This window comes from Dermacentor silvarum, chromosome 10 (genome assembly GCF_013339745.2).
Source record: "Dermacentor silvarum isolate Dsil-2018 chromosome 10, BIME_Dsil_1.4, whole genome shotgun sequence".
NCBI classification, from domain to species: Eukaryota; Metazoa; Arthropoda; class Arachnida; order Ixodida; family Ixodidae; genus Dermacentor; species Dermacentor silvarum.
In genome coordinates, this window is record NC_051163.1 from 13,426,709 (window position 1) to 13,453,298 (window position 26,590).

Genomic DNA, 26,590 nt, shown 5'->3' on the forward strand with positions numbered 1-26,590 from the left:
TGCGTCGGCAAAATATCCTACTTTCATCACCCGACCTAATTTTCTGAAGTCCGCGACTGCGCTCCCCTTTCCTTGGCACCTTTTATGTAACTCTAACGACCTGCCGGTTATCTGCCCTACGCGTTACATGGCCTGCCCAGCTCTATTCTTTTCTCTAAACCTTTTCGGCCCTGGTGGTGTCAATTGACAACATTACAGAAAGCGTCCTACACAGTTAATGAAACAAAGTAAATAGAAAACGTTAAGCTTTCGATATGAAGCCAGCAATGTCCTGAGTTCATTTCCAGAAGTTTAGGCTAAATGGTGCAAGACAACCATTGTTCTGCGAAAAAATCTAACTAAGAAAATCAATAGTAGCAGTAACACTTCGTTTCACTTTAGGACGTTGTCAGCGGCAAAAAAAACTTGGGCATCCGGCTTCATAATATGAAGCCAGTATAGTCTTGAGTTAATTTCCAGTAGCTTAGGTGAAATGATGCAAGACAACCATTGTTCTGCGGAAACATCTAAGAAAATGAAGAGCAGCAGTAAATCTCTTCATTTCTCTTTAGGACGTCGTCAGCGCCACACAATTTGGGCCATCTGGCTTCATAATATTATTGTACAATAAAGTTATGTTGAATAGTAGGTAGAAAAAAATATGAGCAAAGTGATTTTCGTGACTCATATAACAGCTCATTGCGCCGTGGCGAATTTGACGCCACCAGGGCTCAGTTGTAAAATGGAGATTGGGAGTAGTCGATTCGTTTTCATTCTCATGTTTCCCGAAGCGTTTTCTAGGAGTATAGTGGGCATTTATGTTGTTTTTTGGCATACTGGCTCGTTAGGGACTGTTATTTTGCTGAAAATGTCATAAAGCCCCATAGGACATTCATGTGCATGTGGATTATTCATCAATACAAACAAACAAGACTAGTTAAACTCGTGCGCCCAACCTCTTCACTAGATGAAAAAGAAACTGAAGATGGCTTTGCGGAGCTTGTCATTAGTAATCATTGAATATCTCATTATCAAACTAGAAAATCCTATTAATGTATCCTTCCCTTTTATACAACTGCCGCCTAATTCATGGCCGATCCCCCGTAGTGGGTTGTGCCATACACATAGGCACCAAACCAAACCAAACCAAACCTACGAATATCAAGAACTCAGCGTGAACTGTGACGAAGAACAGCGGGTCTCAGCCCCTGTGATAAGCTTCTTTTTATTTGCTGCAGTTATACTTTCTTGTTTAAACATTACAAGAGCCAACGTAACGTTTGACGGAAATAAAATCCAATTCTTTCAGCCTCTGCAATATAAAATATAAGAAAGCGGTACGTTTCCCAAAGGATATATCACGTGTTGATTCACAACCTGTAAGCCCTGGTGACGTGATTTGATACCATATCCGTAACTTTGCTAAAAATTATAAAATTAAAAATTTTCTTTTTGTATCATGCTTCTGAGAACTTTTTCGCACTAAACATGTCACGCAAAGAAATATCAACCCAAAAGAAAAATTCAGGGCCGAAAGGATGTCGGCTATGTCCGTTTGCATGCTCTCTGATCCACACCGTTCTCTTCCTGTCTCTTAAGCTACGCCTAACATTTGTCGTTCCATCGCCCTTTGCGCAGTCCTTACCGTGTTCCCGAACTTCTTGGTTAAACTCCAAGCCTCTGCCCTGTTTGTTTAGTTAGCAATGGCAGAATGTAATGCGTGTACACCCTTCTGATATATATATATATATATATATATATATATATATATATATATATATGCATACAAGACGAATGGCTTCGTGCCAGACCCGAAGGCATAACATTAAAAAAATTCACCAGCCTTTCCCCTGTCGAGAAAATGGGGGTAAGCGAAGCTTGTCGTGTGTTTATCTGGCCTTCGTCAGGGTGACGTGAAGTTCACGACATGTCACGGTAATGAAATATCAACGTTTGTTAAATGTCTGCATCGAGGGAAGGAAATGTACAACGCAACGGAAGGAAACGTTGCAGCAAAGGGAAACAAAAGTAGAAGGAAAGGGAACGAAAAGTACCCCGAAAGGGAACGAAAAGTAGTAGGAAAAGGAAGGGAAAGTAGTAGGTCAAGTACACACACGACAACCTTTGCTTACCCCCATTTACTCGACATGGGAAGGACTGGTGATTTTCTTTCTTTCTTTCTCTCTCTTTCCTCCTCTCTCTGTCTTTCTTTCTCTCTTCTTTCTTTCTTTCTTTCTAACTTTCTCCCCCTCTCTTTCTTTCTCTCTCTCTATTTCTCTCTTTCTTTCTCTCCTTCACTGCATCTTTCTTTTTTTTTTTTTGTCCCTGGTATGTGCCATTGAGCTTGGACTCTTTCTGCACCATCGCCAGGATCGGCCCACTTTTTAGCGTGAGACCACCACCACCACCGCCGAAATTTGTGAGCCTATTAAGCTTCGCCTAAAAAGAAAAGAAGACGAACGTGATGGCATATATTTTTACTAACGTTTAGGCCGGAGGACCGGCCTTCGTCGGAGTAATACAGCATAATATATATATATATATATATATATATATATATATATATATATATATATATATATATATATATATATATATATATATATATATATATATGCGTGTGTATGCGCACACACATATTTTTAGTATGTCGTACAATGTTCTGGAAAGATTTGACTGACTTACTCTGCATGACCATTATTCCACCCTGATCGGTCCTAACCGTACCAAAAGCGCTTTTTTCGCATATCAAGCTATTTTACTCATTGTGAGTGTTGCTAACCAAGTGCAAACCACACTTAGGAACACACGTATTTTCTTATGCCATCCCCCTAACCCTTACCCCATCCCTCTGTGCAGTGTAGCCAATGGGACACTTACCCTGGTTAACCTCTCTGCCTTTTACCTCTTATTTTGCTTCCTTCCACGTGTTTTAATGAATTTATTCCCTGAAAGTAACGTGACAAAATGAATTTGTTGTTAGCATGAAAGACCTGGTACTCTTAACATAACGCAGCGAAAAGTAGCAAGAACAATATAACGCCTAGATGAGACATTGAATCCTAAACACATTTACGCTTTCGTCTCGCCTTAATCTTACGTGGTCTATTGTTTAATTCGACAAATGTCTAACTCACCGAAGGTGCAACAGATGTTTGCAACGTTTTATTCTGTAGTGATTAGCATAGTCTCACACATAAAAAAAGGTGCTTATATTCGAGCCAGTACGGTATCTCGTGTTACCAGGAGCAACTTCCTGGCAGACCCGTTATCAGAAAATAATTGCTGAGCCCTTGTTGAATCGCTACTAATTTTGTTGTTTTGTTTTGACCGCCACTTAACACGCCCCCATTCAATTGGCATCAGGTAGCGACGTTGTGAAACTGCGCTGATATGGCCTGCACGTTATCTACTCGCGAGAAGGTAATATAAATGATGAGTGAGCATCCGCGCGCCAAAGCTTTGTTGTCTCACCGACGGTGGAGTAAGCACTGGGGACCGCACCTGTGCAGCTGCTAAGTGCAAACTCGTGGTCTGGCACGCGCCGCAGCTTGGAATACACAGGTGAGTATGTAGTCAATGCCCATAAAATAACAATATTTGATTGTGTTTTTTGCAAATAGATGCTGGGTACTTCGCTTTTGCTCACTCAGATATATCTCCTTGTATTTCGTTTTTTACAAAAACTCTTGAAAATTGAAAGAATATCAAAAAAGAGTTCTAGTATGGTTTTTAGACAGAGAAGCAAGGAAGCAAACGGTAATGAAAAGAATAGAAAAAAAAGAAATAGAAATGAGGGGGTGTCGCAATTTTGCGAATGTAAGCATAATCTAGATTGAACATGTTCTCTGTTCTCTAAATATGTTAATAATTTCTTAATATATCTCATAAAACTCGCGTAAAGGACTGAATAATATAACGTAAGCTGAAAATTACTATTTGCTCGCTCTAATGACAAAACAGGTGCATGTAACAGAAACGTACGATCTGTTTCGGGTGCAGAGTTACCGGGCTGTAAATTTCCTGGTTTAATTTTCTTTATTTACCAAATTTTCTCAATGTTTGCTAAAACATTTGAAGCTCTATATCCTAATTATGCGTCCAGCAATGTCGAGAGTCCAGCTTTATTTGTTGCGCGCAGCCTCTGTAATTAGAATAGGCACAACGACTGCCTAATGAGAGTAAGTTTTATTTCCGAATACCGGGTGCTTTTTTTTTACTATACAGAATTTTAAAAATTTATCTGTGGTAGATAGCAGCATTCTAATCCTTAAACTGTATTTCAAAGAGGCGGATGTCACTCGCGCTAAAAAATTGAGATGTGTTATCAACTACTAAACAAATCTCCGCTAATTAAGTTTTTTATATAGTTACTTTACGGCACATATTGCAATTTCACGAATTCTAGCCGATGAGTACAAAAAGCGTATCCACTTGTAACAAATTTTCAAGATTACCCCAGCTTTCTTTTTTTTAGATATTCATTCCCCAAGTGTGAGACGAAATATATTAGCGGTCCAGTTACTTTTGCGCTGCAATGCATAAAACTGTGTTTGGATAAAAATGTAAGTAGAACAAAAGAGCATATTTACATCAAGTTTTACAGTGCATATCTCTAAAGCAGTGCCTTTCTAATAATTCGTACCAAGTGAATAAGCCTTGCAATTTTACCGGCTACAGTTCGTGAATTGCAATACCTGCCGCAAAATAATTATTTCGAACTTACTAATAATTTTTTATGTAATCAACTATTTATATATCTCATGCAAGTAATTCCTGCCTCTTGGTGCAATCCAGTTGAAGAATTATAATTACGCTATTTGTCAAAATCAAGATAAAAAAAACTAAGAAAACAAGCTGCGCAATATGAATATAGCCGTTATGTAGTGCCCGAGTGGAGAACCGTTCTCCTAACCCGAAATTTCCGCAATTACACAAAGACGTAGATCACAGTGTTTGAAGAAATGGCGAACTTAATAAGTTACACTTAAAAAAAAGAAGTTTACGTACAGCTGCTGAAGAAAAAAAGCCGGCGTCTGTAGTCTGTAGCAGAAAAACGGCACCTAAATTCCCATTGGCTGCGGCACCAGGTCACGAGCACGCCTCGACGGAGTAGAGCGGGCGAAAGGGGACACCTGCTACAACGTTAGCGCGCCAGGTGTTACGTGAGGAGGGGGGGGAGGTGTTATTATACATAAGGAAGAGACGCTTAATTCTGCAGCCCATCAGGGAGCACGGCGCAGCGTCGTAGGGGATAGGGGGAGTAGGAGGTAAAGAATAAATGTCACAGTTTCGCCCTAAGGGCGAAGCAATGAATGCGATAGCAACACAGCAATGTCATACGAAGTAAGGTGAGCGGCCTTGGTAGCAATATGAATTGTAGTAAACATGAGCTGATTAAGTAAGCAGGTGTGCTGCGGCGTAAGTAGACCGACATGAAGAGAGACTCGATGACCACGAGAAGGCGCGTGTGAAACCGTGGTGTTGATGAGAAGCGCTTCCCGTGGGCAGCGCGTGCGAAGGGACACACCTGTAGTGCTGCACTGCCGATCCGGGCAGCATTGCATGTGTAGCGTGCGTTGGAAAATGTGGCCCGACTATTACTAACTGAACGAACAAGCGTGGTGTGAGCGCGCACAAACAAACAGGAATAGATCACACTGAACGACTGCAGACAACGACTGTCAAAACGCTGGCAGTGAGCGTATATACGCCGCAGCGGGCGAAGGTACGTGCGGTCTATCGCTTCAACGGAAACTGAGCGGCGAATGCACGGCGCATAAAGGTCAGAGCCGTGTGGAGATAAGAGACGGTGCGGACGAGCGACGAGCGCGGTTGTTGGCAGCGTAGAAGTGCGCCCCCCCCCCCCCCTCCCCGCGCTCCCTCCGGCGCTGGCTTCCCGCTTCCATGCTTGCGCGTGCGTGATTGAGTGCGTTCGCTCTCCGTGATAGCGCGCGTCCCCGCACGCTTCCGCTCGGGCATACGGCGCGCGGCGAAGATTTTATCTATAGGGAACCTCACGGCGACGGCGACGGCGACGACGACGGCGACGGCAGAAATTCGGTAGAAGTGTCCATATAATTGCTATCGCAATAAAAGTGCAAGAGAACGTGCAAACACACACACACACACACACACACACACACACACACACACACACACACACACACACACACACACACACACACACACACACACACACACACACACACACACACACACACACACACACACACTGTATATTTACGGTCCTTGGTTTTGTGGAAAACCCAGATAATTCCGCATTGTTTCCCCCCGAACTAGTTTGACAAGAACAGGATTTCTCCCCGAAGTTCTACCCTATCGTAAATGGCAAGAATAAATGCGGCTGTCACAAACCCAATGAAGGCTGCCCTCCTTGTGCATGCAAGTGGCCAAGGTATACCACGTTAACATTATTATTCATATGTACGCAGATATATGCTTATTTTTCGCTTAACGTTCAAGCGAATGCCGAGATATGTAGCGCATTCAGCGCCCGCCGGCCTCCCGTGATCGAAAGCTAGCGTATCAGCCGCGTTTACACAAATGCGACAGTGGCAGATCGCATCGCATTTCCCGCACGTCGTATGCACTTAAGCTGCTGTGGTGCGTTTGAGCACAGCGCTGATCTGCCACGAGAAAGGTAGTTAAAATATGGTTAAATTAATGCTCAATATGCAAATGATAATACACGTCAACAGAGGCTTGCAAGATAAGGAAAAGGATCGTGCCCTTTGCGAAGCACTTTTAATGAAACCACATAAAGAAAACAACAAATATTGCAGACGTGCTTGAAGATCCCTTATCTACATTGATCTACCCGGCCGGGTGGCTTAGCGGCTATGGCATTGCGCTGCTAAGCACGAGGTCGGGGGTTCGACTCCTGACCGCGACAGCCGAATTCTGATGACGGCGAATAGGTCCAAATTATTCTGGTGGTCGAAGTTAACAAGAGTCCCCCGATACGGCGTGCCTCAAAGTCATATCGTGGTTTTGGCACGTAACAACCCAGAGTTAAATTTATAATATATGCTGCAGTGAAGCTCAGTTATGAATAGTTCATAAAACCAATTTCTAATTAATTAAATATTTACTATGCTATCTGGTGAAAACGTATTGTTGGGATAGTTAGTTCCTTAAAGCAGCAAATGACATCAGAGGACACGACGGACAACTAATACAGCACCTCGCTATATATATCGTCTAAGCTTACTTTCTTGTCCCTCGTGTTCTATGGCCCCGTTTCTGCTACTATGCTAATTACACTTTGACTTAACGTTTCATTGTTTTCTATTGGTAGGAATGGGTACTCTCTATGGGCAGAAATAAAGATGTACCAGTTATAATTTTCATTGATGTATAATAAGGTTTTTTCTGGGGTTTTAGTAGTAGTGGGAGTAGTAGTAGTAGTAGTAGTAGTAGTAGTAGTAGTAGTAGTAGTAGTAGTAGTAGTAGTATTTGGCTCGGGAGAGTTGGGCAGCTATGGAGAGGCGCTACGCCCATGCCAATGGGGCCCTCGGTGACTTAAACACTACCTCCAAGGTAAATACACCTGGTAGCGAAGCTCCCATAGAAACCCATACGTTCAATACATGGCGGTTCATCGGCGGTTCATGGGGCTCATCGCCATCTGTGTGAGGAGGGAACACTTCCGGCGGAAAAAAAAATAATGTGACGCCATATCCGTTAAAAACAGAAGTGACGTCATTTTGTTCTCAAAGGCGCGAAATTTCTTTTCGGGGGCCTGCCATTAGAGCTGTAGATTCAAATGCTCCGCCATTCGACGTGATGGGCGTTTCGAGCTTAATTAGCGCGGAAACCGTTGCAAGAAAAGTTAAGCCATACGGGTGTAGAAACTGCACCCTTGGACAGAATATACTTTGTTTGGAGGCCGACGAACGCTTTGGGCGTAGAGTGCTCGGCCTTTCATCGCTTTCGTCGGACGCCAAGCCCGTCAGCCAGCGCTGTCCCACGAAAACAACTAAAGTGGTCGGAACTCACTACTTTTGACAGAACAGGTTAAGAAACAAGGAAACTACACGCGTCACCAAATTCAGACATATGACGACAAGCAAAGCCACACGACATGTGAGGGGGGCGTATTGTAAGAGGTGAACTTTACGAGTGCCCATTCCTGCCCACTTCAAGAGCTGCATCGGTTTGCAAGTGATAGTGGCGTCAACGCCCGCCGGTATCGGTGGGCGCTCTTACGGTGGGCGCTGAAAAAAGGTTTTTATTGATAATGATCAAGTAAAATAGAGTTGTTTTTTTCTCGTCATCCGTATATAAAATTGATTAGAATGTTATTTTCATTGAATGAATCTGACTGTGTATCGCTTTAATTAAAAAAACGCTTTTTTTCTTCGCAATGTTTGTTCCCTCCAAACATAGTCGCACTTCAATCGCTGCTCCCATAACACGGTGTAAGATATATACTCTTTAGGTGAGGACACTCGCCAAACTCGATCGACCAGATAAAGTAGCAAAGGCGCGCGCCGATCGGCCCGGTGACGGCAGCGGATACCTATCGGCAGAACGACGCAACTTAAACACAGAAAGCTTTTTATTGGTTTATTCTCCCGTTGTTATAGCAACCGGCGGTTCGCGGGAAATCCGAAATGATTGAGTGACGCACGAAAGTAGGTCATCAGGGAGAGGACATCCGCGCGTTCCTTGTCGGCGCACGCTCTCGCGTGCGTTCTAACTGAAGTTGCGTCGTTCCGCCGATAGGTATCCGCTGCCGTCACCGCCCCAAAAGACGCGCGCCCTTGCTACTTTATCTGGTCGATCGCGTCTAGCAAGCAAGCCGAGAAGTGTCCCCACCTAAAGAGTATATATCTTACACCGTGTCCCATAACCACCCTTGCTGATGTCGGTGACAATTCGTTCTGAACCGCTTTTCGCCCGAAGCTTCGCGACCATTTGGATCGACCTTGCTACCTCCTTGTGCTTGTTTAACTACTATGTTTTTTCAAATCTTATTTTTCAGCCTCTTTGGTTGCGAAATGAGCAGGATGACCAGGATAGCGGCTACTCTCCTGTGTTTTCTGACAACTGCGGCGTCACTGGACATCGACACGTCGGACGGGGGTTACAAGGACATATGGGTTTCCATCAGCGAAAGCATTCCTTACAACGAGTCCATCATTGAGAACATCAAGGCAAGCTCGTACTCCTTGCTTCCAACAGCGTCACTTCACTTCGTCGTGTGTTTTGGCGCTTGTGTCCAATGCTGATTATTAATATGATTAACACTTCGCTTAGTTACGTTATCAGATTACACATTTTCTGTTCGCGGCACACTTTTGCGGTTTTGCTGTATGTTCGCATTTTCTAGCAGGAATTTCTTTGCTACATTTGGGTACCACAACGTGCAATATCTTAGCCCCTCCAGTTCGGCCAAGATGCACTTCAATCGCTTTGAATAAAGGTTTTTGCTACTACTACTTCTGTGCTGTGAGACCATGACTGCACAAACTGTGCTTCTGCCCCATCGAGTTACCGCTTTCTATGTCGCATTTTGCAAGCTACTCCTCCGCAATATCGTCTCCAACGTCCATCGCGTACGTTCGAGAACGAGGAGATACTTATATTGACGTACATTATCTTCTACAACAAATTGTTTACGCAAAATTTCTTAATGAGCTTTGCGAATCTTCTTGTGTATAGACATAACAGCTCATTCCAGGGCAAATATGTCAGTGTTGTAGTGTTTAATGCCTATTCAACTAGTTCTTCAAGTTTTCAGTATATTAAGCTTCTTAGCTACTATCAAATGCACTTTTGCTAAATATGGTAGCGGCGTAACCTACGCAATATTCCAACTTGTGTGACACTCCAAGAATCAACTTTGAATAACAAAAACAGTTTTAAGCTTAACTCAATTCTTCGTTAGTTCAGTTTCAGAGAAAAACCGCGGGGAAAATAACTAAATCCTTAACTTACTACTTATGGGCAAGTCGCACCCTTAATCGTAACACCTAGATATTTTCAACACATTGTTGTTTGTTCTTTAATAACTGAAGATCAAGCGTCGAATACCAGCCATGCTGCTGCAATTGATCAATTCCTTATACAATTCCACCGTATCAGGCAATAGGCCTACGTATATTAGACAATTTTGTATGCATTTGCCTTTCAATCTTTCCAGTGTAAGTCACCTTGGCTGATTCGAATCTATAAGACAGTCGTATTTAGTGGCGCCAAACAGGTTCAGAGTGTGGCAGACTTAGCAACAAAAGCCTGAGCGTTTTCTTGTTTTTTTTTCTTTTACAAGTCCTGTTTATAATATACGGCACACATGAACGAGTACGTCATTTTGTTTATTTTAGAATGTCGGCCTTATGCCAAGCACATTGCAACTTCGGTAGTACTCGTTCGAGTACCTTTTATTCATCGTTCAATAAAACGTTCCTTTCATCTTCTTAGTAAATACGGGAAAAACTGTAAGCCAAATTAAAAAAAAGTAATTAAAAAAAAGAAAGTCAGAAGCAGGCATTACACGAGTCTTAAAGGCATTTCAAGACCTAAATGAAAATACTCTCGCGTCACTTTTTTTTTTATTGAAATGAAAATAACAAGAAAAAGATGTAGTCACCCTGTAATGGTGACGGCTACTCCTTTTCGTATAACAGAAGCAACACTGTTCTAGGGAGCCAGTTTTCTTAATTAGTAAATTTTGTTAAAATTGCTGGGATGCTTGCGGTGATGAGTTTACATTTATCTTCTGTCCGGCCAAGGGAATGAGAGTTGTGTCCGAGACCCCGCTTAAAGGGTAGCAGGATTAGTTGCAGCGCGAGAAGTATAGACGAAGACTGAGACAAGAAGACTGCGCTCGTCTTGTGTTCCCTGTCTCTATCAACCATTCATGCGACAACTAATGATGTTAACTTGCTAACTCGCCTAGTTATATACATACATGCTTCTTAAAGGGTGACGTTGTCGAAAAAACGTGCAGGATCTGTTCCGGTCTTCGTCCGAGTTCCTGCACAAGGCCACCAATGGGCGCGTGTACTTCAAGCACGTGACCATCGAGGTTCCCAAGACTTGGCCACTGAGACACGGAGCCCGTGCCCTGTCGTCCAGCTTCTTCGACAAGAGCGACGTCCGCGTCGACCAGCCCAACGCTATGTACGGGGACAAGCCGTTCACCATGCAGAAGAGACGCTGCGGCGAACCCGGAGACTTCATTCAAGTGACGCCCGCTTTTCTGGCCACCATTGGCAACTCCACGGCGAATAAATTGGCGAACCCAGGCAAGTGCCATTTTCGCCTTTTCAATTTGTTAACTCCGTAATACGAAAACACAGTTTTACATCAAGGAAAGCAAAACCAACTTGCTCACCTTTATTTCTGGTCACTGGTGAGTCCATTTATGGAAAAAAAGAACAATGAAACTTTATCTGAGCAAAATGTCAATTGCTATAGCAATTATTTATATTGTTTTTGGCTACATAAGCTGCGCACAACTGAAACTTCGCTCCAGCGTATCAAGAACGTTACTATAGGCTGGAAGCTAAGTTTCCCGTGCTCAAGTAGGAAACTTACGTACGAGGCATCAAACTCAGCGCAGCATAAGTGATACGGTAGAAATCACAAGGCAATAATTTATTTTTATTTCTTTACTTGTTTCTTACTTAAGAAACGAGAGTAATCGAATGACGGATGAGAGAGCAGCTGCTGCCACAGCGGTAAAGAGCAGCAAAGCCCTTAGCGTTCGTTAAGTGCTCGGCTGCTGAGCAACAGCTTGCAAGTGCGATCTCCGGCAGTAGCAGCCGCATTTCGATTCGACGAGTGTGGCCCGTAAAAATAGCTGCTATGTACCTTGTAGCGGGTTCAGGTTTGAAGAGGTCCGGTTGGGTGAAATTAATCCGGAGCTTCGTTCGGGATGTTTCAGATATTAAACCCCAATGATTTCGTAAACATTTTTTTACATAACCCTGAAGCCACTATCAAGGTTTTATAGGCACTCCGTGCCATCCGGAACACGCGCAACCCACGTGCAGAAGTTAACGAATTGTGAGACGTGCCGAAATTGGTAACGATAGCGTCCTTCGACGTTATCCCTACTTGAACACCGCTGTAGACGATATGATAGTTGTGATATTACTTTTTCATGCGAAAGCGCCAAATGGCCCATTGAGCGAAAAAAAAGCCGGCGTCTGTAGTCTGTAGCAGCAAAACGGCACCTAAATTCCCATTGGCTGCGGCACCACGTCACGAGCACGCCTCGACGGAGTAGAGCCGGCGAAAGGGGGACACGTGCTACAACATTAGCGCGCCAGGTGTTACGTGAGTAGATAAGGCATCGCCGCAACGCCACGTCCCCCTCACTCTCGGAAGCGCAGTCCGCATCTCTCTCTCTCTCTCTCTGACCTCCACTGGGGTAAGCTGTTGCGCGCGCCAGCCGGCCTTGGTGGCCGCTGCTGCTTCCTCGGTCCCTCGTCTCGGAGGACGTCGGTCGCATGCGGCGTGAGCACCACAGGCTGCTGCTGCTTGCTGGCAGTACGTACCGCTATGGTACATTACTTGCAGCGCAAAACTGCAAGGACCGCTCAGCGGCGTTCAATTGGACATTATTGCTTTCGCATTCACAACTCGTAAGAAGCGCTTAGGTGTCCGCGATGTAATTAGTAAATTTGGCACTGCGACTTCCTTGGAATTCGGGGCTTTCCTCTGCTCATCACATTTGAGCTTGAATCGAAATTGGGCGGTGATTAGGCACTGGAACATTACTTATTTTAGAGCTCAAAATGACGGATTGATTGATTGAGTGAGCGATCGATCCAATTATTACATAATATCGAGGTTCTCTGTAAAGCCTAATGGAAGGAATTTGGATTTGTATGGGGTGTAAGAAGGCAGGCAAGCATTTCATGACGTGATCCTTGCTCGCAGCGTACGTGATGGTGCACGAGTGGGCCCACTACCGTTACGGTGTTTTCGACGAGTACGGCAGCGTGGACGACAGCCGCTACCCACTCACTTACTGTGACGGTGGCAAGGTGAGGAGCAGCGTAACTAAATACACGCAGAATTGTCACGTGACTGGCCGCTCGAAGCATTTTCCGTGTATTCGCAGGCTTCTTTCACGCTCGGAAAAACACATTTATGTAGCATGTATTGAGCAACAGAAAGCTGTATCGGGACTTTTTCATGTTGCTCTACAATCTTCTCATTGACACTTTGATAATTAGGACAGTACTTATCGAGTTGCATAATTAATTACAATTACCTAATTAAATCTCAGTAACGAAAAAAATTACTGGCGGCTATATATATATTTCTGTTCTTATTTCACACACACACACACACACACACACACACACACACACACACACACACACACACACACACACATACACACACACACACACACACACACACACACACACACACACACACACACACATATATATATATATATATATATATATATGAAATCAGATAAGAAATAAGAAATAAGTGTTAACCGGAACAACAACGCATTTCACGGTGCAGTTTCGATTCGGGTTGTCTCGAAATTGGTGCTAGCCACACAATTTCGAGCAAGTGGCCATGCTTGGCATACAAGCCGACTTTAATGTTGCTATTAAAACGCTACCTGAAAAGTAATTAATTGACCCTGTAATGCCCAATGTATCATGTATGCTATACTGAGTTTGATCCCTCAAAATGCTGATTGAAGGGCAGGAAACCAAATACAAAGCCTATAGTTGCGTGTTTAATACATTGGAGTGAAGTTTCAGCTAAGGACAGTGTAACAAGCCATTTGATAATTAATTAATCATTTCAGTCATTAAGTTGTAACTGGAAAATATTTCTTGATTTTTTTCTTCTACTGTATATTCCATGACCAGAAATAAATGTCAACAATTTGTTTCAATTTTCCGTGATGTGAACTTTGTTCGGGCATTACAGGGTTAAAACAACTACAAATATTTAGTCGAGGATCTATTGGCCATTATAGCACACATTGTAATGTCCGCCACTGTTTTGAAGAGCGTCCATATATGTATATATATATATATATATATATATATATATATATATTGAAAAAGCTCTTTTGTGGTAAATACATGGTATGTTTCGCTTATCGTTGGGAGTTGCACTTCTGTGAGCACTGACTACATACCTGCCTGCCCTGCTGCTAGTACAAACAAAAGCAATATAAAAGAAAACATACTAAACCCTGATTCGGCGATACGGGTTAGCTATTCACAATTTCATTGTACTCATTGTGCGATCACGATTGCGCGCTACACTTGGCTTCGCAGGTGAAGCTGAACGCTTGCTCGAACAGGATTGCCTTCACCGCACGGAGGGCCGACGGAGGAAAATGTTCAATCGACGACAGGTGTCGTTTCGTCGAAGGCTGCATGGTCACTTTCCAGCAACCGAGCTGGAATCCCGTCGAGTCATCCATCATGTTCATGCCATACCTAGCCAACGTGAGAGCCGCCTTTGACTGTTACATGCAGTGGCTAGGACATTCTCAGTGGCTAGGCTACAGCGAAGCACCAGGCCACGGGTACTCATCCGTTATGGTCGCATTCGAATGCACGGGTATCACAATCCCAGTGTGCTTAGGTATAGGCGCCAGTTAAAGAAACTGTGTAGGAATTTAATCTGTAGGAATTATTATGCACTCTTAGAAGAAATACGGTTGCTGACTTATTACTAAATATAGTTAGTAAATGTAAGTTGCTGTTTATCACAATATTCGCTACGCTGCTAGGAACTGCCGTTATTAAAGGTGGCATAGTAACACTTATTATTTATTGCCTCACATTTGAGACTATAGGTTGTACGGGTGAGAACCTAAGCAATTTAATAAGCTAACAAGGCGGTTCGTAATTTTTTGGGACCTACTTAAACAAATTTCAACTCGAAAATATCAATAGAAACATACGGTTCATCTAAATGGAAGCATACGTGAATATATTGGCAAATATCAACAAAGATTCCACAGCTACCTTGGTTCTCCACAAGAAGAATAGACGATTATCTATCAAGAAAGGGCTCAGGCAAAGAGACAATCTCTTCAATGCATGCTTAGAAGAAGTATTCAAGCTATTAGACTGGGAAGAAGGTTTAGGAGTGAGGAACAACAGAGAATATTTCAGCAACATTAGGTTTGCAGATAACATTGTGCTATTCAGCAAGAATGGGTATGAATTACAAGAAATGATTGAGGACCTTAACAAAGAAAGTGTAAGAGTGGGTATGAAGATTAATATGCAAAAGACAAAGATAATGTTCATTAGCCTGGCAAGGGAACAAGAATTCAGGATCCCCAGTCAGCCTCTGGAGTCTGGAAAGGAGTACGTTTATCTAGGTCAATTACTCACAGGGGATCCTGGTCATGAGAAAGAAATTTACCGAAGAATAAAATTGGGTTGGAGTGCATACGACAGGCATTACCAAATCCTGACTGGGAGCTTACCACTGTCGTCGAAAAGAAAAGGGTGCAATCATTGCATTCTACCGGTGCTAACATATGGGGCAGAAACTTGGAGGTTAACAAAGCCCGAGAACAAGTTAAGGACCGCAGAAAGAGCGATGGAACGAAAAATGTTAGGCCTAACGTTAAGAGACAGGAAGAGAGTGGTGTGGATCAGAGAACAAACGGGGATAGCAGATATCCTAGCTGACATTAAGAGGAAAAAATGGACCTAGGCAGGCCATGTAATGCGTAGGATGGATAACCGGTGGACCATTAGAGTTACAGAATGAGTGCCAAGGGAAGGAAATGCAGTCGAGGACAGCCGCAAAGTAGGTGGAGTGATGAAATAAGGATATTTTACAGGCCCAATCTGGAATCAGCTATGCGCAAAACAGGGGTAAAGATCGCAGGGAGAGGCCTTCGTCCTGCAGTGGACATAAATATAGGCTGCTGCTGATGATGATGAAAGGTATTCCATCATTTAAGACACGATTTTCTCTTGAGCTAAGTCTTTTCTTGGCACGAAATAAGTGCTGTGGGGTTTCTGGAATGGTATTTTGCCTTTATGTTCTTTAATATTTGCCTTTAGTGTTCTTTAAATACATTCAGGAATTAAGGGGCTCGGTAAAAAGAGCTGTGTCTCCACTGTTTTCTATAGATTTAAGAGGAATCTTTAGCTCGGGGACAACCCCGATGCCGCCTATTGCAATGCTTTTCTGAAATGCAGAAATGCTTTTCTGGGACAACCGATCGATCGATTTGAATGACATTTGTTACATTTCAGAGAAAGTATAATTTATAGTGGCTGGTAATAGCAAAATGTATATTTAGAGCTTGCGATTCTTTACAAAAGTTTCCGAAAATCGGCAGCCTTAGTAATATAACAGGAAGTTTACCAATCCTTAACTCTGCACCAAAAACAGATATCGCACTTCTGTAAACTGCATCGACTAGAACATCTAAGAAGACAGGTTTGGCATATCAACTTAGAGCTTACGAGCATTCGTTGCAGTGATTACAAGGGTATTGCAAAACTCCCACGCACAAGTGAGTAGTACACTTCAAGGAGGCGTCAAATGCATCAGTTTTGTCCGCTTTAGATATGTTATTAGATGCAGCTCACAAAATCATGATATTCCTTTTATTGAGTTACAGAGCTGCATAGTTGATAGTTGCGCTTTTCGGAGTTATGTAATCTTCAACAATTTTATAAAACGTCGACGGCCTAAATAAGAAATCCGCTGCGAACAGTCACTATAATTTAACTTTGTCTTTAAAATGCAATAAACCTCACCAACTTCAGTACACTGGTTGCTGTGAATAACTTGTCGGGAACCGAGGGGTCGCAGCGGAGCACCAGAACAAGGAGACCAGCTCGGCAGGCTTTTAGAACCGACTGGCGCGTGCCGTGCTTGCGCCGTTAGCACGCGCCGCCCAACTTTATTGTCGTCGTCATTCGCAGCCTGCCCCAAAGCGCTGGCCAAGAGCGCCGACCTAAGCGTCCCCGCTTAGCAGCGTCGGTGGGCGCTACAAACTATTTCTCCGTTCCCTTGTATTTAGATAGGGGCCCCCGAGCTAAAGCTTCATCTTAAGTTGGAACCTTTTGGAACCTTGGATGGCAACAAATAACTAGATTCTAGTATGACGACCTTTTCTTACTTAATAAGTTGCGGGCATGTGAACGTGGCGTTCCTTCTACGCAATAAAATAATGCAAACGGTGATGAAAACTTATGCCGTGTTGTATTCAATACAACATCTATCCTGTGACAGGTGAGCCAGTTTTGCGACAACAGAGATGGGCCCAATATCCACAACCCGTTCGCCCCCAGCAAGCAGAACGACCTCTGCAAGCAACAGTCCACCTGGGAAGTTATCAGTGGAAACGCGGACTTTCAGAAGTAAGCGAGTTTTCACCTGGCTGCTGCGTCGAGCCACTTCTGCTTAATAACCTTTAAGTACGGGCCCCTTTGTTAGCTTTGATTTAATATAGCACGTACCGCTCATATCGCCAGTCAGTTTTATATGGGGTCGTTTGTTGTACGTACTCTTTTCCCTCAAATAAATAAATAAATAAATAAATAAATAAATAAATAAATAAATAAATAAATAAATAAATAAATAAATAAATAAATAAATAAATAAATAAATAAATCGTAGGCTTATTTGCCAGCCCACCCACGTTTGGCATGAAAGTTATCTTTGATCAACTTTTATTACCCTTTTCTTTCTTATTTTCTACATTTCAACGACAGCTAATTTTCCCGATGCTTTTCTTGGCATCATTGTCTGTTGGCCTTATATGGTCATGATTATATATATATATATATATATATATATATATATATATATATATATATGTGTGTGTGTGTGTGTGTGTGTGTGTGTGTGTGTGTGTGTGTGTGTGTGTGTGTGTGTGTGTGTGTGTGTGTGTGTGTGTGTGAAAATAGTTGCCACAACTTCGCGGTAATCTTTGATGTACTGCCCAAAAGTTTCGTAACGTGGTAGGTCGAGCAAGCGCCAACAATGTTCTCCGTAATAAAGATAAAATTTAATTCCTTCATAAAACCTGACATATAATGTCGGCTCATAGGCATTTCTAAAAAGAAAAACCGACAATATAAAGGAATATAACGTTATATTCAAAGGATTCTTTGACTGGCTTTAATAAGAGAATACTAAATTGTTTTTTTTTTCACTCAATGTGTTCAAATATGGGGGGGGGGGGGGGGGGGCACTGTGAATCGGCGTAACCCCGATGAGTGCTAGCGTTAATAAACCGGAAATGTATTGCGTGACGGCCACACTGAAACTCTAGCTTGATAATCCTCCTTTTTTTTGCGCTTGCAAGACTTTCCAGCCCAGATCCGTCCAAGTCAATCCACGTGACCTTCGAAGAGGCTCAGCAAAAGGAAGACCTTGCGCCTCGCGTTGTCCTTGTGCTCGACGTTTCGGGCAGCATGGTTGTGAGTGCAATTGTGCATTTTTTACGGAGTGCGTGGAATTTACACTAGCTACCCATCCTGTCTTCCCCTGTATTTCTTTCTTTTCCACCTTCTATGGAAGAACATTACTCGCCGGCACCACAAAATACACGTGTCTCGTTTCTTTCGATAACATCAATCGAAAGGAGAGGTTGGCGCCTTACTAAGGTGTAACAGGTTACTCCTCGATGGTGAAATGACAAACAAAATATAATCACAAAAGCATCGAAAAACGCTAAATACAGTAAAATAGCGGGGGATCGCATGCAAAGTTCTGCACACGAGTCCACGAAGCCACTGAAAATACCATAGGAGCACACCATGAACGTGCGCAAAAGTTCCCAGTTTCATAAATAAATAAAAGCACATGAAATTGGCCAATAAAACGTACGGTTCGCAGTTTTTCATATGAAGTGGACCAAAACGAGTTCACAGAATGCCACATGTCCTATAATTCTACTTAACAACGTATATATAACGTAAACTTGCCTGACTGATAGTATATCATCTGTTATAATGAAGCTTTCGTATTCGAGAAGTTTTATGCAATCTGCCTCATGTGTTTTAAGCCCGTCTTACAGTTAGAAATTCGGAACGATTAGTGAGAGTGACTCGGTGCACTTTTCGGTAAAAGTGTCTAGATACTGAAGGAGTTTATGCGCTATAAAAATGATATATTAGGATTTTAGAATAGCGGAGAACACACACTTCCATGCGTCAGCCGGCGTGGTCTCCGGCGGTGATAGAGAACTGGGGGGTATTACCAGTCAGGCAACCGCCTAGAGCTGAGCAAGTCACAATAACTTTGAGTAAATAGTAGTTGATAACAAGACGCAATGTACGGCTAAACGTCTATTTGTTCTTGGTATTGTGTGCTGACCCACTTTGCGCATCCTTCAACAATGCTTGAAACTGGGTTATATAATGAAAAACACCGCATATCCACGGGGTGAATGATGATCAGTGGGCGAAGCTCCGGAGGGAATCATCGGTAAACCGTGAATCTTGCGTGTAATTCGCCCAGTCTCGCCGCACTAAATCGAACGATTGACTTCCACCAATGACACGCGCCATATGTGACGTCATTCCTATTTTAAAACAGCGCCCTTCATTATAATTGCACCATCTCCCGCTTAAGGGGACGCTAGCACAAACGCGTTAGAAACGTGCAGTACTCTAAGGGGAAGAGGCCACAGCGTCTTACGCAGCCGTTTACACATGCCGGAACGTGCACCGCGTTTGCCGACGCCATCAGCGTTTATGAATACGGGGGTAAGGCGGAGAGGCCACAGCGTCTTACACCAGCTTCTTGCACGGGCCGTAACGCGCTAGCACAAACGCGTTAGAAACGCGCAATCTTTCGTTAATGTTGGGTATTTATTGCCATCGTGGTGCGTCTGTCCATGTGCGCTTCGTGGCGTAGTGGTTAGCGCCACGCGTTCAGACGCGAGGGGTCCCTGGTTCGATTCCGCTACGGCCACAACTCTCGGAATTTTTTTTTCTCATAAAAGTAGACGTGGCTACCTACTACGACGACTACTACTACTACAGAGGAGGGACAGACCCACACCCTAAGGAGCTTCGCCCCTAAAAAAAAAAGGTAAGGCGTGCAGACACGGTCACAAGAGAAGTGGACAACAGGAACGTCGTATTGTCCACTTCTCTCGTGTCCGTGTCTGCACGCCCTTACCTTTTTTGCATTACGAATCCTTACCAACTAGCTCAGCTTTCCGTCTTTCTACGGGTTATATACTTGGTGAAGTTACACATTCGAACGTCGCAGTTGTTTTGACGTGTCATTTCTGTGGTAGCTCGTCCCACTTATGCTTTAGGCCATTCAATATTATTGTAAAATATTAATGACTAGAACACTTTATCTCTTCAAATATATTGAAAAAGTGATGCGAATTGCAACGAAGGCGTCGTTTACCCTTCATTTGTAAAGCACAGAGGGTAGAAACAACGTTGAGTTTATAACGCGAGTGAAGTAAGTGCCTCTGCCTTTATGACCGGACCATAGTAGAATGGAATTGTCTAATTGAAATCAGGTTTTAATCTTTCAATAATGGTTTTCTGTTAATAGTTGTGTCATTCTTCATTGTTTTGGTTTTCCTCTGTATGTACTGAGTGTTTATTAAATAGGAGGGGGGGGGGGGGACATCTGACTCTTTAAATTAAACCACTCGCTCGTTCGCGCTGAAATTTCGCACACAGGCGACATCTTTCTTTGAGTTTAGTTTTGTTACCACATTCACGTGAATTATCCACTTGTTTGGTCTATAATAAATTTCATGCGTGCACCGTCCGCAGCTATACGTCACTCAAAACATCTCGATTCCACTGTAACTGAACGGTGGCCCCATCTATCACTACTACGGTGAACACCGCGTGTGCTTGCCGTAGCCGTCACAGATGGCGCCTCCATTCCGTTGCCGCGGAATTGAGACAGCAAGCGTAGGCTGGTGAAGAAAGAAGATGCACTACTAAACGTGACGAACATTCTTTGGGGACAAGATAAGCCCCAAAGGATGTAAAATGTTTTCAAACGTATGTTACGTAAGAAAGTTATATACAGTGAACAGTAACAAACCAGGCTCAGTCCTGGTTAAGCTCCCTGCCTTTCATTTATCCTTATTCCTTTCTCTCTCACTCTCTCTCTCTCTCTCTCTCTCTCTCTGTGTGGAACGTGTGCTATAGAGATGACCATGCTCCAACTCGCTACTCGACTGCGTACTCTTGCGGTGCAGGACTTCGGACGACTCGGCTTTCTCAAAGAAGCTGCGAGGCGCTACATTAGCGACATCAAAGACGGCTCGCGTCGACTGGCCATCATCGAGTTCAGTTACGGCGCCAAAGTGGTGCACACTCTGATGCCAGTGAACGTTAACACAAGAACTGGGTTCCTGAATGCCATACACAGATTGATGGCAGACGGAAGTACCTGCATCGGATGCGGCCTCGAGAGTGCAATAGAGGTATTTCGACATTTTGTTAAATATACAGATTGATTGACCTATGCGCATGCGAGAGAGAGAGTAATTATGGACAGGTATGGACGTTAACCAGGCTGAGCCCAGTTGTCTACCCTGCTTCAGGTAAGGTTCTCCCGAACTGCGTTGATCGAGGTGCCACTCACTGTCGACAATGGTCCTAGGGCCGAGCCACACCATTGACCAGTATTTACAGATCTATTGCCCACAGCACACATCCGTGCTGGGCTTCATTGAATAGAACAAGCTATGCATGTGCATATAAGAGACTATCTGCTCTATGCCGCAGGGCAAACTTTTAGAATTAAACGAAAGGGAAGGACAACGTGATAAAAAATAAATGGGAAGGAGAGGGGAAGAAATCATATTTGATTAAAAGCGCAAGAAACGAGGGCACAGGCAGGCTATCCTGAAGCTGTTATTACAACAGCCACTTTGAAGTGCCTCTAGGACATCAAGGTGCACCAAAAGAAAGTGTAGAGAAGTGAAATAAACATATGTAAGCCACCATTCTTTCATTACAAAAAGGTTCTATTAGTGAGCGGAAGTGACACCAGGCCACCTTGAAGTTGCCCTTTACTCCGTGGCCCGGCTGTGCAGACAGAAACTGTGATACTCCATAGAGCATGTTGACCCATAAGCTACGGATAGAACACACAAACACGCTCCAGATTGATAATTTTGAGTACAATACTTGCAGTTGTGTGCTATTATTACGATGCTAGACGTGCATGCAAGTACAAAGCGATGCCTCTGATAGGAAGTGCTGTTTAGATGGCTATATCACTGAGACAGCAGTGCTTTAATGAAACTGCTAGTAAATTATCTTTTCCTGCTGTGATTAAACTGGGTAGGTTTGCCAAAGCGATTCCTTTCTCTCGACTGCATTTCTTTCTTATCATCAACAGTTCACGACAGGCCGATACTGGTATTAACGTTGGCGGAGGATAGCTCGGACCACTGACGGCGCGTGAGAAGAAAATAATCGGAATAGAGCTGTTATCCCAATACTGACGTTTTCATTATTGCGAGAGCATTATATGCCCCATTACGCGAAAATCCTACGTTGTCGTCGGCGGCGTGACCGAAATATGGCACAAAAAATGCCAGACGGCGCGAGGAGTAAAAACACGTGAAAAAATCTCAAATTGATGTCAAATTTGTCAGGCAGGCTTCTGTAAACGAAAGTCAATTATTGGAATTCAAAGGACGATTTTGTACATTTCGGTATGGCTGGGAATCGAACCCGGGCTTCCGGGGTGCGAGACAAGCACCCTTCCCCGACGCCACAGTGGCTACATGGTTATGGCTCACGAAAGTTGTTCCTAGTGCGTGCGTCACTGCACACGTCACGTCACTGCTAACGTCACTGCCTCCCACATGTCACTTTCCATTCGGATTTCATCGGTGGTGTGTCTGCTGCGATGCCCCCTCGAGGTCAAATCATGAGGTGTGCCTAGTGCGTGCGTCATTGCGCACGTACCCGCCGTGGTTGCTCAGTGGCTATGGCGTTGGGCTGCTGAGCACGAGGTCGCGGGATCGAATCCCGGCAACGGCGGCCGTATTTCAATGGGGGCGAAATGCGGAAACACCCGTGTGTATTTAGATTTAGGTGCATGTTAAAGAACCCCAGATGGTCCAAATTTCCGAAGTCCCCCACTACGGCGTGCCTCATAATCAAATCGTGGTTTTGGCACGTAAAACCCCATAATTTAATTTAATTACACACGTCACGTCGCTGCCTCCCGCGGGTCACTTGCTCTTCGTATTTCCTCTGTGCTATGTCTACTGGGATGCTCTACGAAGCGTCTACCTCAGCGGCAGCTGTGAAACGTGGTCGCCTACGGAAGCACGCCTGAGAAAACGAAGCAAGGGAACACAAAAAAAATTCATCGTTCTGCAGCAAAATGGTCCGAATGTTTGCGGTCTATGGACAACGCATACGAAAACACACATGTCGATTCGGAAGAAATAACTTTAATGCATGTCGAAAACATAAATCGAAAACGTTTCACCTAAGCGATTATAATGCTTTCGCACTCCCACACGTAGCGGCTGTCTTAAGTGTCTCTGCTGAATTTATTTTGCCCAGTGGAGTTATTATCAGTTGCAAAACAGAAAGCCTGCTTCAGATGGCACAGTGGAGTTTACATTAAAGCATGTTTTTTTCGTTATTTTTAGCTGCTAACAACCGCCAATGAGACGCCGGAGGGCGCCACGATCCTGCTCATGAGCGACGGGGAGGAGAACCAGGACCCGCGCATCGTCGACGTGATGCCACGGGTTTCCGCCTCGAAAGTCGTGGTCAACACGCTGGCTCTGGGAGCCACAGCCGAACACAAGCTCGAAGAGCTGGCCACTTCGACGCGCGGAAAAGCGTTCGCCTTTCGCGACCTGCAGGGAAACCTTGTGGACGAACTGGAAGCCGCCTTCGTGTCATCCACTACGAGCCAACACGACCCCTGTGCCCCGAACTCACACGGTATGAGTTAGTTATGAATTCATTTGTATGAAACACACACACACACACACACACACACACACACACCACACACACACACACACACACACACACACACACACACACACACACACACACACACACACACACACACACACACACACACACACACACACACACACACACACACACACACACACATGAAGTAGCTCTTCGGATCCAGTGTTTATTTATATTTATATATTTATTTATTCAATTGCCCTGCAGGCCCTTAGGACATTAGAGAGAGAAGAGGGTACAAGGTTAATAAATGCGATAGAACGGTCGCACCAATAAACAAATTCAATAAAATTGAAAACCATAAAAGGAAGGATGCAATTTGTAGCTGTCTGTAAATAAGGGCCCGTATTCACAAAAAGCTCTTACGCTATAATTGTTAAAAAGATGAAATTCCACCCAATCCTGATGCTGGACATAATATAAGTGAAGGCAGTTGGTCAATGCAAAGAGCACTTACATATGAGAAGCTTTGCGAATTTGGCTCAAGGTTTGTGACAGCAATTATAAAATAATTAATTTCCGTAATGACGGCACCTATGTGATTCAGGATTGATGCGGGAACGGCAACGCTTTAACCATGTAGTACTGGTAAGTTATCGCTACAGTAACTAAATTTAGCGAGTTTTGTTCACCATAACAAAAATGTACTTGTTGGGGGAGTCCTTTAGCGACAGCAGCGGATTCCTTTAGCGACAGCTTTAGGAATGAGCGGCAGCAGCAGCAGCGAGCTAATTGACCTTCGTGCTGTCGCTCGCGTCAACGTGGATTAAGCCGCGAAAACACAGCGCAGGGCGGACTCTGTCCCCGTCGCAGAAGGCTTTCAAGATAGAAGCGGCCCGAGTGGGCGCGCGCGGCCGCCCGGGTCACCCGGAGTAGAAAGCGCCCCACCTCCCTCCCCTCCTCCCGGAGCCTTGCGCGCGACGGACTACTGCCCGCTTCCTTCCCGCTTTCCTCCCTTGCGTGCGCGAGATTTAGCCGCGATCGCCGGCTTGCCCTCGCACGTTTTCACTCGCACATACAGCATACGGCGCGCGCGGCGACGATTTTATCGCCCTTGGACTTGATACGGAACCTCAAGGCGACGACAACGGCCGACGGCAGAAATGCGCCTGGAGTGTCTATATAATTGCTATCGCAATAAAACATACGTGTACGGGTGATCCTATTGGCCAGCTATTAGCGCGTAAAAGCTCCTTTTGTAAGCAATACACTATCTTGAGGTCTGAGGCCGTTTTAAAAAATCGGATATGGAACAATTCCTAATGTGTGGGAACAATTGAAACCTAAAATAAGATAAAATTCCGAGCAATCTATATAAGCACTTAGCGTCCTTTCGCTGGAAAACGAGTGCTTTGGGTTGCGATCTAGTGACATTGTCCAAGAAATCGGTGGCTGTCACTGCATGTTTCCCTTCTTTTCTAAGTGTTCTCGTTCTTCCGTATGGAGACAGTTCAGCCTGCACAAAGAGAGCAAACGTATGCAGTAACGAAACTGAACATACTGCATTGCGCAGTACGGGACACGATTGGAAATGGAGTTGGTTATGGAACAAGTAATGGCCACCGTATAAACCGTCACCTTCGCTCTCCTTGTTCTTTCATAGTAGTTCGTTCTGCGCTGAGGGGACGGGGACTGTCAAGCTTCAGCAATGCAGCTTGAAGTAATGCTACTTGAAATTTTGCAGAATGATCACTTTTTGGAGTGCGCGTCGTTGAGTGTAACACTTGCCACAGTTATTTGCCTTATTTCTTTTTTTAAAGTGAAAATTTTGCCTTCGCTTATGAGGATGCGAGCTGCTGCCGCGACGGCGCAAGCATAAACTTGTGTCGCCGCCTGCGGGCAGCGGCAGAAAACAGCGTTTCAGGGAGGGTTGCCGCGTGTTCCAGGAGCGGGCAACGCGCTGCAACCCTACCTGTGAGAAGCTGCTGGCGCAAGAAAACTTCGCCGCAATGGCTCAGAAACATCACAACATTACCTTGCTACAGGAGAGCAATACAGCGAGTATAGTAAATGTCTTGCAACTGAAATTACATTCCGGTACTTTGTCAAGAAATGCATGCCGAAAAGATTTTACCATGGCACCGCGAAGCATTAGATTTGCGCACAAAATAGTTGCCACGCCTACCTGTCCATTTCCCCCCGCTTCTGTTCGCACTCATTCCAACGATATACCGTTCCCGAGATCGGTGTTCACACAAGCCCCTTGTTCTCGTCTTATTCTTGTATCTCGAAGTTGGTGGAGTCCGAGGAAGAGTTCACCAGCCTGCTAGAAAAGAAGTTCCAAGTGGACTCCAACGTGGGCAACGGGACGAGAGTCCACGTGACGCGCAACCGACCGGAAACGGGAAAACTCGAAGCTCGGCTCACAGATCCTAGCGGACAGCCGTGCAAGGAGTGCCGAGAAACCGTGAACGGAAATGACGTAGTGATCTCCATTCCAAGTCCAGCAAAGGTGAGCCGCATGCAAGGTTAAAGGCAGACAGTAATCTGCCTGACGTAGGCGCTGTCACCCACACATTGCTCAATATCTCTCTCTCTCTCTCTCTCTCTCTATATATATATATATATATATATATATATATATATATAGACATCCTTATAGGTTTGCTAAAGTGTAGGTCGGAAATTTTCATGAAATACGCAATAATGCC

General features: G+C 44.2%; 1 protein-coding gene across 1 annotated transcript in view; it reads left to right on the top strand.

Moving 5' to 3' along the window:
- The first annotated feature begins 3,445 nt into the window (after window positions 1-3,445).
- LOC119466626 (calcium-activated chloride channel regulator 1-like) overlaps window positions 3,446-26,590 on the top strand; it is a 33,179-nt gene continuing 10,034 nt past the window's right edge. The window contains exons 1-11 of the mRNA XM_049657458.1: window positions 3,446-3,543; window positions 8,990-9,161; window positions 10,958-11,255; window positions 12,898-13,004; window positions 14,277-14,450; window positions 17,218-17,345; window positions 18,296-18,410; window positions 21,176-21,403; window positions 23,600-23,900; window positions 24,523-24,527; window positions 26,122-26,391. Coding sequence (XP_049513415.1) covers window positions 9,006-9,161; window positions 10,958-11,255; window positions 12,898-13,004; window positions 14,277-14,450; window positions 17,218-17,345; window positions 18,296-18,410; window positions 21,176-21,403; window positions 23,600-23,900; window positions 24,523-24,527; window positions 26,122-26,391 — 1,782 coding nt within the window. The 5' untranslated portion in view covers window positions 3,446-3,543; window positions 8,990-9,005. The remainder of the gene's footprint in view (window positions 3,544-8,989; window positions 9,162-10,957; window positions 11,256-12,897; window positions 13,005-14,276; window positions 14,451-17,217; window positions 17,346-18,295; window positions 18,411-21,175; window positions 21,404-23,599; window positions 23,901-24,522; window positions 24,528-26,121; window positions 26,392-26,590) is intronic.